We start from the raw sequence: 20,324 nt of genomic DNA, 5'->3' as shown, positions 1-20,324 counted from the left end.
TGGGGGCAGGAGGGGGTGTGTGGGAAGGGGTGGGGGTGCAGGCTCTGGGAGGGAGTTTGGGATAGGAGGGGATGCAGGGGTGAAGGCTGTGGGGCTGAGGATGAGAGGTTTGGGGTGTGGGAGGGGCAGGGGGATGAGGGCTCTGTCTGGGGCTGGGGTTGAGGGGTTTGGGGCATTGGAGAGGCTCAGGGCTAGGGCCGAGGGTGCCCTGCCCCGGCATTAGTGAATGGGGAGCACTAGGACCCTGCGGCAGCAATTGATGCGGGGAGTCAATAGAGCAGAGTCAGGAGATGAGCAGGGACAGCAAGTGGAGGCCCAGGGATACTCAGGGGAAGTGCGGGGGGGGGGGAGGCAGGCCAGGGGAGAGACCCGGCCCCAAACATTGGTGGATCCAGGCCCCCAGGCCCTGAATATTGCTGGAGCCCGGGCACCACGAGTGTATGTAACTTGCTGCCCCTGGCTGCCGAACAAGTGAATCTGAAATGGCGACAGATCATTTGCTTAATGTAATAATAGTTTTTGTATTTACAGTCAGTATTATCTATCTGCACATGTAAATCCGCAAAGCACTTCACAAATATTTATTAAGCCAAACTCTGATTCTCACCTTTTGGCTATGATCAAGTATAATTAAACCTCACAATGGTTTTAGGAGGTACGTACTATCCCCATTTTATGGATGGATAAACTGAGGCAGAGAGAGTTTAAGTGACAGCCAATGTGGCACAAGATATTAGGGGCAGATCTAGTAATAGTATCTAAGAGTCCTGACTCTCTCTTCCCTAGTCTAACCACTAGACACACTACATCTGCAGACTCTCAGGCCCAGATCCTCGAAGATATGTAGGTGCCTAATTCCCATTTATTTCAATAGGAGTTAGGCACCTAAATACCAAGGAGGATCTGGGCTTACTCTGAATTCATCAGTACAAGATTGAAATATTAAAAAGCCAGACTTCATTAATTAAAAAGAACAATTCCAGCTACCAACTAATGTAAATACATTTCATACCTCCTTCACATGTTTGAATCTGACTCTCATTTTCACTAAGGCCACAGCTTTGGCAGCAAAAAGAGGCCTTAAAGTAGATATAAATTGCATTTACGCTTACTGCTCCCAGAGCAATGTTAAGAGGTCTTGGGTCTTATCTGCAAACAAAAGTTATACCATTTTCACTAGATTAGTTTAGAAATGTTCTTCATTAAATTGACACAATCCTCTTGTATGGAAACTCTTAAATTGTTTTCAGAGTGCCTCATATTGATCTGACAAGTCAGTAATGAACTGACTTAAGCTAAACGGCAATAATGCAGTCTTAAACCAATTTAGGAGTATCCACATTCCCAAGAACACCATAATAATTGGCACTAGTTGGAATCCTTATAGGGCTTCTTATTCGCTGCCTCATCTGAATGAATGGGTGTGGAAATGTAATGACATCTCAAGCCTGTAGTTCTGGTTGCTCCAGAACAGGCATGTTGGCAGGGAAACGTGCACTAGAGTTGCCTGTGTTGTAATTATCAATACCTTTCACTTCCATGCCTATCAATCCATGCAAGCATCATGCAGTGGAATTGTGTCATGGTCAGGAAGGATGGAGAAATCCTCCAGTGACAGATCACCTATGCAAGAGCTGCATGATTGGGGTTGTCAAGGAGTCTGCTGAGACAGCTCTCTTTCCCCCAACCTCTCCCCCTTCCGCAAAAGAGAATATTTGGCAAGTGGCTCTGCATAGTTGAAGACCCACTGGCCACGCCACACATAGCAGATGGTGATCAGTGATATCTGCCCTCTAGCAAGGAGTGAGAAAGCACATCCCTCCTGTGGGTGACTGAGCTGGGGTGGATGTAGCCTCCTGATTCAATGTGTGCCCTATCCTGTAGTAAAGGGACAGAGAAAACACACAGAAGTACCCCCTGCACCACTAATCCCAGCCTGGTATGGAGAGGAGGGGGGTCGGGGTTGGACAACAAGTCCTCTACTCAAGGGCAGAGCTGGGCTTGACTTGGGGTGACCAAATGTCCCAATTTTACAGGGACAGTCCTGATTTTGGGGTCTTTTTCTGATATAGGCTCCTATTACCACCCATGCCCTGTCCTGATTTTTCACATTTGCTGTCTAGTCACCCTAGCTTGGCTCCCGCTACCAGGCACACATGGTCAGATCAGAGCACCACCTGGGTGTGGCACCCTTGCTTTCATGATGTCCATGGGAGCACATGAACCCACGCTAAAGCTAGTCCTGGAGAGCAACCTTGAGCAGTTTTCCCTAATGGGAGCTTAGCACTGTGGAGTTTACTTTGATTTTGTGGGGGTTAGGGACTGTCTCCCCCGTTTATACAGCAAGTAGCACCAAGACCTGCGCTGTGACCCGGTACTTCAATACAAAGCTTAGAGGTTTTTAAGGTGAGGCTTGACAAAGGCCTGGCTGGGATGATTTAGTCGGGGATTGGTCCTGCTTTGAGCAGGGGGTTGGACTAGATGACCTCCTGAGGTCTCTGAGATTCTATGATTCTAACGCTATAATAAATAATCATCATCAGCTGGGTCAAACCACCGGCCAAGCTCACAGCCAGTCGCCGGGCGTTGGACGCAGCTCCCCAGCCAGACGAGACGCTGCAGCCCAGGGGTGCGTAGCCGGCCAGGCCCCGACCTCCCCGTGCGCTGGCGATGGCAGAGTTGCTGCTGTCTCGGCTAAAGCAGCCGGGAGCCGGCTCGGAAAAGGCAGGCGCAGCGCTGGGGAGACAAGCAAGCGCGAGCCCACGGGCCTAAGCAATCGCCGAGCGCCGGCGGCTGGCGTGGGGGCGGGCTCAAGGCCGGCAGCGGCAGGCGGGGCGGGGCGGGGCGGGCGTAGGCCTGGGCCGCGCCCGCTGTGGGAGGGGAGTCTCCATTAATAGGGCTGGAGAGGGCAGTGGGGGCGCTACCGCCGGGGGAGCTCAGCCCGGCAGCAGGCGGAGATGGCGGTGGCGGGAGCAGCTGCGGGGCCGCAGCGGGAGCTGGATAACGTGAGCAGCGGGGCGCGGCCCGCGGGGGTCGTCGCGGCGCGTGGCAGAGCGGGGCGGGGCGGGGCGATGTGGGGGCCCCGGGCTCGGGGGGGGGGAGCCCCCTCTAGCGCGCTGGGGAGCCCTAGAAAGCCGTTCCGCACGTGCCGGCTTGGAGGTAATCGTTACGGTTCCCTGGGCCCTAAGGAGGGGAGGCTCGCAGCGCAGACCCAAGTTTTAATTTTCTGGCTGCGCCTGCCCCTTAGGAGCGTGGGCCCGTGGATCGGGAAGTCACGGAGCGGGGTCCTCGCTTGCCAGCCCTGCACCGACTTCTCATCATGTGACCTTTAGAGAGCGTACCTCAGTTTCCCCAGCTGCACAGACAGACGAACGATTCTACTCTGGTAAAAGTGCTCTGGAGCTTTTTTAAAAAAGCAGGCGAGAAGTGCTTATAATAACAAACTAGCATCCAGCAGGTAACCTTACTGTTGCTTGTTTGCTTCACCACCACTCCCCCTCCGGTTTTTTTTTTTAATTATTAGTTATTTTTAAATGACTTGAGACATCTTCCTTACAACGGGGTCCAAGGGAGTACAAGTAATTTATAGGTTTCAGAGTAGCTTATGCTCAAATAAACTTGTTAGTCTCTAAGGTGCCACAAGTACTCCTTTTCTTTTTAAGTAATTTATACTTGTCTTTTAAACTGATGTGTTGGAGAACAAAAGGCAGCCTGAATTTGTTTGCTTATTAGAAAACAAAACAGATCTATTGTACATACAAATGATGCCAAAGTTTATTCAACAGAGGAGCCATCTGTTTGTGGTTTTGTGTAGCTCCCCAGTTTTTGGAACATCAAGAGGCTCAAGAGGCCTGTGGGGATGGATGGGAAGTCCCATCGTGAATTGAAATACATGTGGTGGGGTGGGCCAACAAGATTGGGAGCAGCTAAAAGATAACTGTAGATGGATCAAATGGGCTTTTGTATGAAGGACTGGTAGTTATGTTAAACTCCAAAACTGATTAATTTAAAACTCCTTCTGAAAAGGCTTTTAGGACAGGCTTTTTATTTATGTTCCTGCATAATCTGTTCCTGTTGTCTTGTTTGGGCTCTAATAACAAACGCTATTTGCTTTTTTTGTAAGCATGTAAAACACTGCTATTTTGATGTCTGATTTTTCAAACAATATCACTTGTAGGATAGTGTGTGTGTTTTTTTATATATATATATATATATATATATATATATATATATATATATATATATATATATAAAATCACAGAAGCAACTTCACTGCATAAACTTAATGACAGGTTTCAGAGTAGCAGCCGTGTTAGTCTGTATTCGCAAAAAGAAAAGGAGTACTTGTGGCACCTTAGAGACTAACAAATTTATTAGAGCATAAGCTTTCGTGAGCTACAGCTCACTTCTGGCACCTTAGAGACTAACAAATTTATTAGAGCATAAGCTTTCGTGAGCTACAGCTCACTTCATCGGATGAAGTGAGCTGTAGCTCACGAAAGCTTATGCTCTAATAAATTTGTTAGTCTCTAAGGTGCCACAAGTACTCCTTTTCTTTTTGCATAAACTTAAGTAACAGCTCCAACCTCCACCCACTCAAATTATAGATTATCTATAGCATCAAACTTGGTTATGCTGCTTCCTTAAGAAGGATGTGGAAGAAATGACCTGGCCATGAAACTTAAGTTCTCTATTTAATACACAGAGGACTCTGACCTTAAAATATATAAGCTGTTGATGTAGTACAGTGCCCTTCAAGAACAGGATCCTGGCCTTCCACGATGCCAGAGCTCAAAAGGTAGAGAAATACGCCCCTCTGGCAGAAACCTTGAGAGCTAAGGGTTGTCCAGTCCAGACAGACACACACACACACACACACACACATCAGAGCTTTAGGTGCATGGGACCCCAGTAACGAGCAAGGGCTGAGAGAATGCAGAATCCGTTAGCACTAAGCTCGGCTGATGCGGCAACTCATGATGTCTGACACCGTCAGGTGGTCGAGGGATATCTACATAGATCACATCGCCAATGCCAGGAGGGATGAGCTGGAGTGCTGATGAGAACCACAGTCAGGAAAGTAACATGCTTTCCTCATGGATTGTCCCTCAATAACTGAAGATTAGGTTGGTTGTCAATTTAGAAAATAGTCTCCACTCATTGATATATTTTGCTTTCCACAACCAAATCCCTGTACAGCTTTTCATGAGTGATGAACCCGAGTATTTGGATTCTAATATCTAAGCTGTATTGTTAAATCTATTCACCTAAATTTGGGTTATTGCTGATTATATACTCTGTATTTCATATGACTTTTAAAAACTAACTTTTTTATATTTGTAGATAATATAATCACTATACCAGTGGTTCTCAAACTTTTGTACTGGTGACCCCTTTCACATAGCAAACCTCTGAGTGTGACCCCCCCATAAATTAAAAACACTTTTTAAAATATATTTAACACGATTATAAATGGTGGGGGCACAGCAGGGTTTAGGGTGCAGGCTGACAGCTCACGACCCCCCATATAATAACCTCATGACCCCCCTGAGAACCCCTGCACTATACCCAGATGTACAGACACTCTTTTCCTAACCCATATATTAAATTTTTTTAACAGTCTGTTCATCTGGATAGCCAAATGCACAATCTCTGTAAATGTAGATAACTTCTGATTCTGGCATGGAAATGTGGCTGGAGGGTTTTGGAAGCTGGGGATCTGTGGTGTGTGAGTAAGTACAATTGGTATAAAGAGATGCTTTTGTACTCTTGAAAGCATAACTGCAGTAGCAAGCCACAAATGTGACTTCCCTGCATCTTTCTCCTCCTGCGGGTGCCCCTCCCTCCCCCCTTGCTTTGACCTAAAAGGTAACCCTGGCCTCAGTAAGTGAACTGCACTGTAGTGATACCTCTTCTGACAGATCACAAGTCAATTAATTCTCATGCAATCAGGTATCTTAAAAGCTACTGGATTTAGCCATTCATGTAAAAACTAAGGGTACTATGCTGACTACAGTAGCAAAGATTAATGTCTGAAAATAGACTGGTCATGAGTTAGTGCTGGTAAGATGGGGAAGTGATACATACTTGTAGGTATTTTTGTTCACATGAAACTTGTGAAATTACACCCACATCTTGTACTCAAGTCAGTTGAAGGTGAATATTCACACTTCTGATTTCATTTGTATTATAGTAACACAGAAGCATCGTGTTAGTGCTCTTATTTTGACCAGGAATGGGAGGCTTGGAAACAGAATGGTAGCTGGAAAGATCTTCAGAGTTGAGTATTGTTGTCTGACCGCACTATATATTGCAAATCATCATTTTTCATTGAGTTTGATAGATATCTTTCTCTGAAGGAGCAATGACTATTTGTTCTTCAAAAAGAAAAGGAGTACTTGTGGCACCTTAGAGACTAACAAATTTGAGTATAAGTTGCATCCGATGAAGTAACTGTAGCTCACAAAAGCTTATGCTCAAATAAATTTTAGTCTCTAAGGTGCCACAAGTACTCCTTTTCTTTTGGCGAATACAGACTAACACGGCTGCTACTCTGAAACCTGTTTGTTCTTCACTGGTTTTTACCAGCCAGGAAATGCATAAATCAGTTCAACAGGTTGAAACTCTAATTCTCTCTCTCCTCTCTTCTTCCTTTCCCTTCTCTTCCGTCTCCCCCGGCTTCTTCAGCTGCAGCATGTGTTATGGGGCCAAACTTGGTTAGGAATGTTGGGGAAGATAATACAATCTGGTTAGGATGGCATTTTCTATCCCAGTTCGCTCCATATGTACTTTTCTGACCATATCAATGTGGTATGTTAACCTCTTTCTTTGTGGCTGATGCATGGCGAGTTGACCAAGCAATATAGCTCTGCTTGTTGTGATTCTGCCATGTTGATTGCAGAGGCTAGTTTTGCTTCCTTTAAGGCAATGATGCAGTCATGTAAGTGTCTGCACTATTGGCAGAGGAGTTCAGAGTTTTGTGTGGGGTTTTTCTTTCCTTTGCACCAATGGCTTTTTAAACCTCTTCCTCTGCACTTCATCTCCCACAGTTGATCTGTGAACCTTGGTGACTTTCTTGGTTGATGTGGAAGGCTTGGGGTGAAGGTATCTGGATTAGTTTATTGAACCTTGGCCTTATATTTAATGAGTTGAAACCCTAGGGAGTTCCGGAATCTTTAGGGACAGACCAGCTTTGGTTGCTTACTGTCCTGGTAGGAAGGATTTTAACACTGCCTGGATGAGATGATCAGATTGGTCAACTAACCAATATTTTAGGATGAAAATAAAAGCCAGTATATGTGCAGCTGCATGTGTAGCTCTTGAGGCTGCCTGGGAGAATCTTATGGCTTCCATGTAGGCCAGGAGATCAACCAACTATTGAACCATTTAAAACTGTATGTGATGGGTGAGGTTACTGGGCCCAAGAAATCTGTGGTATTCTGGTACCATGTTGGGCTGCAGCTCCTAGTCCTTCCTGGAAGGTGATATGGCTTCCATCTGAAGGCCTGTTTTTTCTCCCCCTTCCCCCCCCCCCCCCCCAAAGTTCTAGGTTCCTGTTATCCATCACTTCATAGCATATGCGTGCACTCAAATGTCTTCTGTAGCAGAAATGGGGAAGTGGACAAGGACTGCTTCTCCATATTTTTTTGTGAGGCATTCGGAAGTCTTGTGACACAGTGTGCTGGGGGGACTAGGGTAGGATACTGAGACATGTCCAGTGAGAGAGTCCAGGTGCTTCATCCAAATTATAGCCTAGGTTGTACTGGTTTTGTTGACTGCTAATCTTACAGTTAGTAGTAGGACCCAGGTGGTCACTTTCTTATCTATTTAAGGATGTTGCTGATTGAGCAATTGGCTACAGATGCCTAGCTTTAAGATTTATCCTACTGTAGTGGTCTAAGGGGGAATTACATCAGAATCCACTGGCGGGGCGGGGAAGAATTTTGGAAGGTGTAACGTAGTGGGATTCCAGATTCTTTTAATGGTGTTGGTGTCCTAGTTCTGGACCATAACACAACACTGCCAGGACTTGAGGATCTATAGAAGATCTGCATAATGGCCCTTAAACAGACGCAACTAACTGATGTAGGGTGGTGGTAGAAACTTCTCTTTACCTTCTTAATCTTCATCAATTGGCACTTCTAATTCTCATTCCTGTGTGGGCTGCTGTTGAAGGGAGGCTGAGAGGGTGAGGTGGCAGTAGGAGTGGGTAGCCAGCAAGGTGGGATTAGCTCTTGAAATAGTCTGGATGCTAGAGTTGTATATAATCATAGGACTAATGTGAAATTTCACTTCATATTCTTTATGAAAATATGCTTATAATGTGGATGTGACATAACTGAGGTACACAAGATGGCTCATGTGAGATTTCATTAGAAAGGTTATGACTTACCAAATGAGATTATCAAATTTGTATTCCTGTATCATTTCTCAAAAAGAAAAGGAGTACTTGTGGCACCTTAGAGACTAACACATTTATTTGAGCATAAGCTTTCATGAGCTACAGCTCACTTCATCGGATGCATTCAGTGGAAAATACAGAGGGGAGATTTATATACACACACAGAGAACATAAAACAATGGGTTTTATCATACACACTGTAAGGAGAGTGATCACTTAAGATGAGCCAGCAGCAGTGGGGGGAAAGGAGGAAAACCTTTCATGGTGACAAGCAAGGTGGGCCATTTCCAGTAGTTAACAAGAACATCTGAGGAACAGTGGGGGGGGGGGGGGGGGGGGAGAAATAACATGGGGAAAGAGTTTTACTTTGTGTAATGACTCATCCATTCCCAGTCTCTATTCAAGCCTAAGTTAATTGTATCTCTATTCAGGGGACACCATCATAGGGCCTAATCACATCAGCCACACTATCAAAGGCTCGTTCACCTGCGCATCTACCAATGTGATATATGCCATGTGCCAGCAATGCCCCTCTACCATGTACATTGGTCAAACTGGACAGTCTCTACGTAAAAGAATGAATGGACACAAATCAGACGTCAAGAATTATAACATTCAAAAACCAGTTGGAGAACACTTCAATCTCTCTGGTCACTCGATCACAGACCTAAGAGTGGCTATACTTCAACAAAAAAGCTTCAAAAACAGACTCCAAGGAGAGACTGCTGAATTGGAATTAATTTGCAAACTGGATACAATTAACTTAGGCTTGAATAGAGACTGGGAATGGATGAGTCATTACACAAGTAAAACTCTTTCCCCATGTTTCAGAGTAGCAGCCGTGTTAGTCTGTATTCGCAAAAAGAAAAGGAGTACTTGTGGCACCTTAGAGACTAACACATTTATTAGAGCATAAGCTTTCGTGAGATACAGCTCACTTCATCGGATGCATTTGGTGGAAAAAACAGCGGAGAGCATTTTTCCACCAAATGCATCCGATGAAGTGAGCTGTAGCTCACGAAAGCTTATGCTCAAATAAATGTGTTAGTCTCTAAGGTGCCACAAGTACTCCTTTTCTTTTTGCGAATACAGACCAACACGGCTGCTACTCTGAAATGTATCATTTCTGTATCTGTATTTCAAATAAAAGGAGTACTTGTGGCACCTTAGAGACTAACAAATTTATTAGAGCATAAGCTTTCGTGAGCTACAGCTCACTTCATTGGATGCAGTTTGAAACCTGTATTTCAAATTTAACTTTGGGTGTTATCCCCTAACCAGCCCTTCAGGTACAACAGTGGAAAAGCCAGACAGGGCTAATGGGCCATTAGCAGAGACAATGGACTGTAAAAGAGTTTACGTAGTCTTCCTTTAGACACTCCAGGCAGCCTATGAATAATAAGAACAAGGTGTACCTGTGGCACCTTGTTCTTTTTGCTGATACAGATTAACACAGCTACCACTCTGAAACCTACGAGGAATGGCTGCCACAGCCCTGCAGAGACGTGGGTCTGAGTCACCTGGTACTGGACCCACCCCTCGGAATGCCATGCTCTTCCACTGGGAGACAAAGGGTTCCTGCCATGCACGAGCTATATAATGCAGGGGAGTGACATCATCCAGGTTATTTCCTCTGTCTTCCCACCCAAAGACACTGAAAAACACCTGGAAGCAAGAACTGAACTGGAGGGACAAGGGTTGAGCCCAAGATGGAAGGGTGTCTAGCTTGTGAATAATAATACCTGAGGTCTCAAGCTGGAGACACGTGCAGCTGCCTTTTCAAGACTTTCTGTAATCTGCCTGCAACAATATCTAGGATGAGAAATTACTGTTTGTAACCAGTTTCTTTAGGGAAACAAGCTTAGTTTGCATGTTTGGTTTTATTTGCTTAGTAACCTGCTTTGTTCTGTTTGTGGTCTTTTTAACTACTTAATCTACCTTTGTAGTTAAACTTATTTCTTGTTTATAATATAACCCAGTTTATGTAATTTCTAACTGAGGGGGCAAAAGCTGTACACATGTCTCTTCACATTGAGGAAGAGGACAGATTTTTATAAACTTGTGCCATACAGATTTTTCTGTACAGCACAAGACAGTATTATTTTGGGCTTCTCTCCCAAAAGGGGTGTGCACGTGAGTTTGGGGGGTGGGGTGGTGCGGGGAGTCCTCTCACACAGAGCTGACTTCAGTCTGTGTCTGCAGTGGGATGTGGTCCTACGTGTGTGTTTGTGTGCGCACGCTGCAAGAGGCCAGAGAGCCTAATTCAGCAAAGCAGGGAGAGGGAACCCAGGCTGGTTGTGCAGGAGAGGCTCAGTGAAATCCCAGTACATCAGGTGGCATCCCAGAAGGGGGTCAAACCCATCACAACTATAACCACATTTAAGGAACAGTTATCTTCTATCTTTGAATTTACTTACTAGTATGCCTGGCAGAACTGGGTTTATTTGTTTTTAATGTTTAAAAATATAAGCACTTTTTAATTTTTCTCTATTTATTCAGTTGCATGAAATCTTGAATTATGGGGTTCATACAATTATTTAACAGATGTTGAGAGTCAAAGGTAAATCTTTGTAATGGTTAACAAAGTAACATGTCAAAATATACCAAGTAAATATCTTTAAATCAAACTGTCCTCGGGCAAAAATAAAAATGTTGCTTTTCTGTAAATTAATTATCAATGGAAATACTTCCTTGGCTTTTGTGTGTACAATGAAACAAACATCTACCAACATCTTGTAAAAAGAAAAGGCGTACTTGTGGCACCTTAGAGACTAACAAATTTATTAGAGCATAAGCTTTCGTGAGCTACAGCTCACTTCATCGAATGCATTTGGTTGGGGGGGGGGGAAGCAAAAGTGTTCATGTTTTTTGTTTTTGTTCCCACCAAATGCATCCGATGAAGTGAGCTATAGCTCACGAAAGCTTATGCTCAAATAAATTTGTTAGTCTCTAAGGTGCCACAAGTACTCCTTTTCTTTTTGCGAATACAGACTAACATGGCTGCTACTCTGAAACCAACCTCTTGTGTATACATCTACCAATATCTGTTTACTGATGATCTAATTCTTTGTATCCAATGTGTTAGGAACCCTTCTATAGGCAACACCAGTGGTTTAACCAACCTGGTGCATGAGCACTCCTAATTTCAATTTAAATGGCTTATTTTAGGTTAGATTAAACATGTTTATAACAGGCTCAAGATGAAACAAAATAAACCTGGTATAAATCAAAATAAGCATGCACACTGCCTCTTGTACTAGTTTTTGTATAAAAATAAAACTTTAAATAGTGCAACTCTGGGTAAACAAGCCCCAAATTGTTGTAAAACTCAGAGTTAATCTGACTCCTAATATCTCAAACCTGATTAATGGACAAACCTCAATGGGTTGTATGGGTTTCTTAAAACAGATATTCTGTAAATTCTCCTAAATGTGTGTGCAGCATAAGAAGATTAATTTCTGGTAGTCTGGAGTACAATTGATTAAATTTAACTTTTTTTTAATGTCTTGGGTAAGGGAATATTAAATTTTCTTTAAAAGTGAAGTGCATGGCTAGTAACTTCTACCAGTTCAGTTTTGGCTTTCTTGAAAACTTGGCAGCAAACATTTAATTTAAACCATTCTAACATCTTATAGTGAATGGCTTACTATAGGTTATCATAATTTCAAAAATAAGTTTAGTATTTAAAATAAACCTATAATTTAAATTTTAGAAATGGCTTATCTACCCTATCTCAAGGGCTTGAGATAGGGTAGATAACACGGCTGCTACTCTGAAACCACACTGGAACTAGCATAGTTGTGGCTTAAATGGTTCAGACTGTCACTATTGGCCCTCTTGAAGCATAGTATACTGGAGATGGGGCATCTTCCTGTACAATGTAGGAATTCTGGGTGAGATTTTGAACTCAATATGTCTTGACCAGACTAGACTCCATTTTGGATATGGGTCTCAAGCAGTCTGGAGTGGCTCATGAGTGTGAGTACCAACCTCATGATAGACTGCTAAGAAGCAAGGCACAGACACCAAGCTGAGATTTCACTAACCATCTATCAAGTGTGACTTCTAAAAGCATTATAACAGCCTTAACATGGAATCCCAGACAGTCCCCTTGGGTATTCTGATCTATTTTGCCACCCAGGGAAGCCTGTCTTTGTGATGGTCCCTAAATCACAACAATATTCAGGTTACTCCTAGTCCCAAAGGACCATTCGCTTACCCCAGGTCAAGTGCACCTTTTTGTCTCTCACCAAAGACAATGCTTGTAGCCAATCCTATAACTAAAGATCTTTTAATTGGGGAAAAAGAAATGAGTTCTTTATAAGATTAAAACAGGTGAACATACACGCACACACAGATGAGTTAATCTTAGGTTTCAAAAAGTAATAGAAGTTGCTGTAGCATGCAAGCTTCAGGACTAATCCAAGCTAAACTGGGGATCCCTTGTTTATGCCTAGAAGTCTTGTCCACTCCCTGAATTCCAAGCAGGACAGGGATAACAATTTCTTCTTGACAGGCATTTTTATTCCCGTCCCGCAGAGGTCAAGATGATGGGATGAATGTTTATCTCCTCTTCATTGGTATTGAGGGAGAAATCAATGATGTCTCTTGTCCATTGATGTTCCACAATGGCTTGTCTGATGTTTACAGGCTTTCTTTTGTTGGGCAGTAGATGACATCTCTTGTGGTAAACTAGTATTTCCCACTTGGTAATTCTTCTCCCCTCAATGTGAGGGTATAGTTTTAGAGCAAACACTTAGATATTTACCTTTATAACATGGTACAGAGGTTTATAAGCAAGCTTAATACATGCAGCATCCTACAAGCATTTCATAAAAACTAGGGAGACCATATTTCCCTATGCTGAATACATGGTACCTAGTAAAATTACTTGTATTTGGGCAAGTTCAATGGCAATTGATCAGAACTATGCAGTACAAACTTTCAAATTAACATCAAGTTGACTGAGCCCCAGTTAAAAAGGATCCAACTATGCAATACTTCTTTTTATATTTACCTTCTTATCTTTAAGGCTTTAGGATCACAGGGGAGGACACACACGCATCCTACCTCTCTCTCTTACACAGGGGGGAGGTGACTGACCCTCCCTGCCGAGCACTCCATGCTTGGGCCCCCAGATGGACCTGCCTCACCTTGTGCCATGCCTTCCTGAGACAACGCATGTGGAGGTATGCAGGGTCACATGCCTGCTCCTCCACCCCAATTTCTGACAGGGTTCACACCAGAATATGGCCAGCAGCAGCCTTTCAACACTGCAGGAGGGAAGGTACCCCTGCTTCCAGCTGTGGAGGGGCAAGGGATGACTTGGCCCATGTCTTTGCAGAGCTCTTCTCTTCTCCTCCCCACCCCTCCAGCTGCTCAGGCAGGAAGAGACAAGCTGCTTTCAATGTCAAAAGGTGGGCTGGCCATTGACATAACCCAGCTGTCTCCTGTCTGTCTTCTCTTACCCTCCCCCCCCCGCCCCTCCCAGACTACAGCATGGTCAGGAAGGGGTTAAGCCCTTAGGATGCGTTGTGCACCAGGGTCCAGGGAACTTGATTGCAGGCATAAGCGCCAACTCCGTGGGTGCTCTGCACCCAGTGACAGCCAAGCTCCCTGGCCCAGCTCGCCTCCTCCTCCCCGAGCGCCCCATGTCCCTGCTTCTTCTCCCAGTTTTGCTGCTGTAAAACAGCTGTTTTGCAGCATAACAAGCTGTGGGAGGGAGGGGGAGGAGCGGGAATGTGGTGGGCTTAGGGAAGAGGGTGGGGAAGGAGTCCAGTGGGGCAGGAAGGGGTGGAGTTGGGGCAAGGGGTTGCCAGCACTGGGAGAAGTTGTCTCCTGTGATTGCAGGGTCTTCAGCAAACCAGGCCAGAGAGGTGGCTCAGTAGAGATGGATCAGCCCCATGCACCCTGGGGGCAGGACCTGGGGGGGAGGGGTGAAGAGGGGGCTAAGTCCCTGCCTTGGGGCTGGTGGCTGTGGAGCCTGCAGGTTCAGGACAGGAACAGGCTGGAAATTTGCTTTTACCTCTTTCCACCCTCCTCCCCCCCCCCCCCAGTCACACACACATTCCAGAGTTTAGCTGAGGGGCAGAGAGCCTACCCCATGCCAGCACTGTGTGGGGCTTTGACACACGTGGGGCTCTGCTCCTCCTGGCCAGTCCCCTGGGCCAGAGGGTTTTGGGCTTTCCCTGGGTGCCAGCCCAGTCAGGTGCAGAGGGGGAAGGAAGGAGGCTGCTGGTGAGCCAAGCACTCCGACCAGGGGCTGGTTCTCTGCACAGCACTGGGAACGAGACCATGCACTGCTGGGGGGGGGGGGGATATGGAGGAGCAGCAGAGTTTGGAGGGAGGGGTGAAGGGCCAAAGCAGAGAGGATAGCAGGAGAGGGAGCACATAAAGGGCCAATGGGTCGACGGTATAGGTGACATGTAACAGGCCGCTGCCTGGTGCCTGCCCGCACTTACTAGCCATCGTGGCTCACGGTGTGCAGTCAGTGCTGCCCAAAAACGGGATGGGGGGCAGGGCCCTGCTGGATGAGAGCCAGAATACAGTGGGAGCTGCACTGATTGGACCAGCGGGGGGAGCGGCCGACCCCATGTGCTGGATCTTTACCCCACCACCAACCTTGCACTCCCTCCCCCGCCCCTCATCAGCCATTGCTCCCCTCTGCCCCCCCAACCTACACACACACACACACACTCTCTCTCTCTTTCACTGCTGGTGAGCAGCTGGTGAGCAGGGATCTGGCCTGCAGCAGGACCTGCTGGTACTGGTTGGGGGGGGAAACGACAGAAAATACAGGACAATGTGCCAATTTTTAAGAAAGTTGGGACACCTGCAGGAGGGCTTTAATACAGGACTGTCCCTTTAAAAATGGGACATCTAGTCACCCTGAGAAAGACTAAACACACTTTTAACTCTAATATCTATTTTACCAATACTAACACAGGGGAGCCAGACAGGCCTCAAGCTAGGCATTTGTCAGTGTTAATTTGAGGCCTAGGGGCCTTGGCATGAGCTGATGTCTGGTCTGGCAGCATCACTATTGGTTTCTTTACTCTTGTCATGTTGAACTAGATTTCCAAAGGCTAGTGGAAAAGGGATAATGAGAGAGGAGTTGATTTAAATGTGCTGCCACTGAAATATAATAATTGTAGACCAAAATTTCTCTTCCCCCAGTTGTCCTGGTTAGGAGCCAGCTTGCTTAGCAACAGTCACCTGGTAAGCAGTAAGGTCAGCTGGTCTCTCTGGGATCACCTGCGGAGGCTGACCAGGGACTTGTTTGTAAGGGGCAGAAGCTACTCTATTTAGTCTAAAGCCATTTTTTACCAGTTTAAGATGAGGGGAAACAGCATCAGGGAGAGGGGGACCCTGCCTGAACCATCTCCCAAGGGAAGGGTGAGCTAGTCAGGGGAAATGTATGTAGGGTTTATTTTGTAGAGACCTGTATCTTTCTCATGCTGTTAGAGCAATGCTGTATTCAAGTCTGTCTATGCTACATCTACTGTGTTTCCCCCTGAGAAACTTAAACAGTAACTTAAAGGCTCTCACCTTCGGTAGGAGTTTGGGATAAGGATTATTTAAGTTACTGCAGTACCTTGAGGGGGTTCAGTGCTGGACCTGGGGGCCAGTGCTAAAGGGCCTCACTTGCATAAAGAGGTAACAGATTGAGAATGGTGTCTCGGAAATGTGCCAGAGAGACCTGGGGAGGAAGCAGTGCTGCAGCCACTGAAGTCTAGGGAAGCTTAAAAGATGCATGGATTGAGAAGTGGGATTCCCCTCACAGCTGTCTGGTTGATAAGTCATGGGGACCAGATCTGTGGCATTTTCAAGCATGCCACATCTGGATTATTACATGTGGCCATAATGTCTTACAGCTCTAATCTAGAGGGAATAGATAATATTTAACATTACAGACTTCTAGTGTGGACAAGGCATGACATTCTATGAACTTGTCATAGGATAAGCATGCTAAAATACAAATTAACCTCCTCCAAAGTAGATGTACTTAGTATAGGGCAGCAGGCTACTTTGCTTTTCACTATTCCCTGAGCTGGAAGCATAATGTTACCTCTTGTGTTGTAGTTCTCTTTCTTGGTTGAGATTTCAGTGTGGTTGAAAAGGTGTTCCACTTCCTTTAAATGTGGAGGTGTCAGAAGTCTCAATGACACTCAAATATTTGAAAAGTATTTTGAAGACTAAAGCCCATCAATAGGAGTACAGCTGTTCTAGAACTGGCCAAATGGCATGACATGTGTTCTTGATGACCTAATGATTAATTTGTTAAATTACTTAATTTAGTGTTCACCCAGAAAGTTATAGCTGCTTGAAATATTGTGGTACAAGAAGATGGCCTGCCTTGGAAACACCCATTGAAAGAGTAATGTGGGAAAATTAATCTGAAACTCATGATTAAATTTCAGGGTTCCTTGGAGATAACACAGAGCACAGAAGATGATCCTCTACTCGATGCACAACTTCTTCCACCTCATGCATTACATTCCCAACTGAGACCGAGATTCCATGCTATTCCTACAGTCTTGATTGCCAATTTTCTGTTGCTTATACATGTAAGTTTTTGGGGAAGAATCATCAGATTTTTTTTTTTTAAAGTAGCTTGGGTCTGAGCAGATAATGGGAAATTCTGCTTCTCCAGCTGTGATGTATTGGATCTAAAGCCAGGATTGTGGGGACAGAGAGAAGTAACTTGTATTGCATACTCCTCTTGCCTTGTATTTTAAACATTCCATCCCAACACTGCAAACTCTCCACTCACATGGATATGGCAAGTAATCTTTTTAATCTAGTCCAATAAGAGGTCACTTGGTTTTAGTGAGTTGGATGATGTCAATGCTACAAAATGATATTTAAATTAGGATGTTGCCTCAGGACCAAGAAAACATTCCTGTACTTACTCTTTTGTGTAGAGTTGATTTTAAAAGATTTAGTAATTCATATTAAACACTAATCCAATTTACCTTTTTGACTTGCTTCTTCATTACTTCTAGTAAATTTAGCCTTGTCTGTACTCAACTAGTTCTAGACCTGGTAAAGATTCCAGAGTTGTTCTAGCCCACCTTCCATCTGCTCAGGTTAGAAAAAAAGAGTCTTAGGCCTTCCGTGTAAGGAAACTTGGACTGATGTAACTGCATCAGTATGTTTAACAGAATTTGGGTAGCTCTAATGTGGACAGTGCATTAATGTCACATCTGTAGCACTCCTTCCCTTTTGTTTTAAAGACTCAGTCTACATACAAGCTGTATCAACTAAACCAGTTTCCTAAAATGGACTTCACTAGATTTGGGCAACCCCCTTGTGTGGAGACTCTTAAACCAATGTAAGAGTGCATAATATCAATTTAGAAATCAATGTAGTTGGTGTAACTTCTGTATGTAGACAAGCCCTAAACTCACTGCATGTTGGTAACTAGAAACATTAAAATATGGCTTCTGTCTGACAAGCTTTAGCTAGTGTTCTCAAGCACAGCTCCATCTGAACTTTTCTCACCATCCCTTTCTCACACCGCCCAGATACTCATCACTTGGGACAGAGAGGTCTTCTCAAACTGCGGGGAGAATGACAGGAGCCTACCAAGGATGGCGAGCGTTTTGGGGAAAATGGTGGCAACCAAACGAGTGTCTTAAAGATCATATCTTCAGGGCAGGAGGGAATAAGGAACGTTCATTCCCCAGTAATTTGTACATGTATCTCTTAAGCTGTTAAAGAGCAGTTTGGGGTGCAGAAAAGGCCGGGAGAGGGAAGGGAAAAAGGAAGGAACACTCAATCAACTGGTGGTCTGAGGGAGTCCCGCTACTCAAAACCAGATGTCCGGAATGCATTACCTCCTGTCAAAGGCCTCTTGAAATCAGTGTTCACAAATGTGCATGCTGAAAACCTTGGACGTACTCCCTTTGCAACCTTCTTGTTTTTGAGAGACTCCAGCTCAATTTTTCACCTTAACTTTCCCTTACTCAGTAAAGGTTCAGTTTTGGGGTATGTCAAATTGATCAGATGACCTTCTGGAATATTGATCTATTTTACTCCATTACCATATTATCCAAGCACTTGACAATTTTTAATGCATTTGTCCTCACAGCATTCCTGTGAGATAGGAAAGTGCTATTCTCCCCTTCTCACAGATGGATAACTGAGCCACAGAGAGACTTAGTGACTTTCTAAATGTCACACAGGAAGCTTCTGGCACAGTAGGGAATCAAACCCAGGTCTTCCAAGTCTCATCACCATAAACATTAGGCCATCCTTCCGTCTCCAGTCAATTCTAAGGATGTATGCACTGCATAATATTTGCTGAGTTTCCATCCTAATCCTGGTCATTTAAAATATACATACCTATAGTTCCATGTTGGAATACCTGAGAAACATCAAAGGTATTAAAAACACAATTTAAGTAACTGGACAGAATAAAAATGACAGTGGCATTCTAAATTACATGACTAGTGGATAAGACACTTGGGCTGGGAGATGGAAAATCTGAATTTTGACAGCTTTGTCACTCTGTCAACAGGCTGTGAGACCTTGAGTAAATCACTTAATCTTTCTATGCACTTTTTAAAAATCTGTAAAATGGTAATGCAACTTTTTTAGTACTCTGAAGTGTAAGGATGAATTTGGAAATGGAAGGATGAAGAGCTATGTTTAGGTAGTTTAGTTTAGGGCATAACAGACTTTCTCAAACAGATGCAGGGTGAGAAGTCACATCCATTCTCCAGACATAAAAACAATTTCTGGCTGATCTCCATTTTAATGAGTGGATCCAGTTCAAGTGTTGTATAATACAAAGTATTGTACTTGTCCAGAATTAATTACCTGGATTAAGGTAGTACAGATGTAGTTATTGGACACTTTTTTAAATTAAATATCCCAGACAAAAATAGCTAGCTATTATCTCTACTTCATGATTTATAAACTGAAATCACTTGGATTATAAACTTTAAATTAACTCGTGGCACCATCTCTTAAAAAAAAAATGGGAATCCTTAACTGTGAGGTTTTTGGTGAGGAGGAAGACTAAAAGCACATGGATAGTTTATAAATAGCAAAAATTTGCAGAAGTATGTCCTGTTAGTTCTCTGTATAAAATGCATGGGCTTATACTGTGGAGTAGTAGTGTAACAGGATATATACTACTGTTAGTTTGATTATATGGAAGATGTAAATCATGGGGGGGTAACATTAAGAGGCATTTATTTTCTTTACAAACTTAAGATCACTCTGAAATGGACCTACTATTTAATGGCAGCTTAGTATTATAAGTACTGGTGGATAAAGGTTTGGAGAGCTTGGAGTCCAATGGTGTGTGTGTTCTCCTCAGAATTCGAAACGCTCTTGTTTAGGATTTTAGTAGATCAGGGAGGCTTAGAATCAAAACCTCTGTCATTTTTATTTTTATTTTTTTTTCGATGGGGGGGCATTAATTATGTAGATTACTTTTTTGTAAGTGCCTAGGTATAAACTAAAAACAAACCAACCATGTTATCTCACAGGATAATTACATTTGAGCACTCTTATGGGATTGTGGTCCCTTCTGTTACAGCTAGTTTACTGTTGACTGTGTTGACAATCCCCTAAGAGGATAAGACAGTAGAATAATAACTTAAACAAGGCTTAAATGCCTTCTTTTAACTAATCTTTTTCTTTTTTTTTTTTTTAAAGTCACTATACCTATCCTCTTCAGCTTTGTGAAAACAAATGCCTGAGTCACCAACCTGCAAAAAACATCTTCAAGACAGTACAAGGAAGGATGTTTGACTTTCCTTAATACCCTTGACTAAAAAGCTGTGTCCTCTTATCTGATTCTTCAGCCACTCAAGCTCTTTGGCCACTAAGCTGCTTTCTGGTGGCTTTTTGCTTTTTTAAAAATAGCACTAATAACAGGACTGGAAGTTGGTAGTTACCTACACAGATC

The 20,324-nt window shown here is 44.0% G+C and overlaps 1 protein-coding gene and 1 long non-coding RNA gene across 3 annotated transcripts in view; one reads left to right on the top strand and one right to left on the bottom strand.

Annotated features, from left to right (window-relative positions):
- The first annotated feature begins 2,578 nt into the window (after positions 1-2,578).
- Positions 2,579-20,324, top strand: part of TMEM192 (transmembrane protein 192) — a 33,869-nt gene continuing 16,123 nt past the window's right edge. The window contains exons 1-2 of one of the 2 annotated variants that reach the window (XM_038400380.2): positions 2,579-2,724; positions 16,822-16,968. In XM_038400380.2, coding sequence (XP_038256308.1) covers positions 2,671-2,724; positions 16,822-16,968 — 201 coding nt within the window. In that variant the 5' untranslated portion in view covers positions 2,579-2,670. Of the gene's footprint in view, positions 2,725-2,849; positions 3,006-16,821; positions 16,969-20,324 lie in introns of those variants that run through there. The other variant, XM_038400381.2, reaches the window with a different exon arrangement.
- On the bottom strand, positions 10,881-12,138 carry LOC122459877. The gene is made up of 2 exons (XR_006280835.1): positions 11,421-12,138; positions 10,881-11,133 (listed from the first exon to the last, which is right to left on the bottom strand). It is a non-coding gene; the product is annotated as an uncharacterized LOC122459877 (long non-coding RNA).

Source organism: Dermochelys coriacea, chromosome 4, assembly GCF_009764565.3.
Source record: "Dermochelys coriacea isolate rDerCor1 chromosome 4, rDerCor1.pri.v4, whole genome shotgun sequence".
In the NCBI taxonomy this organism is placed as follows: Eukaryota; Metazoa; Chordata; order Testudines; family Dermochelyidae; genus Dermochelys; species Dermochelys coriacea.
This window is presented reverse-complemented; position numbering and strand designations above follow the sequence as displayed.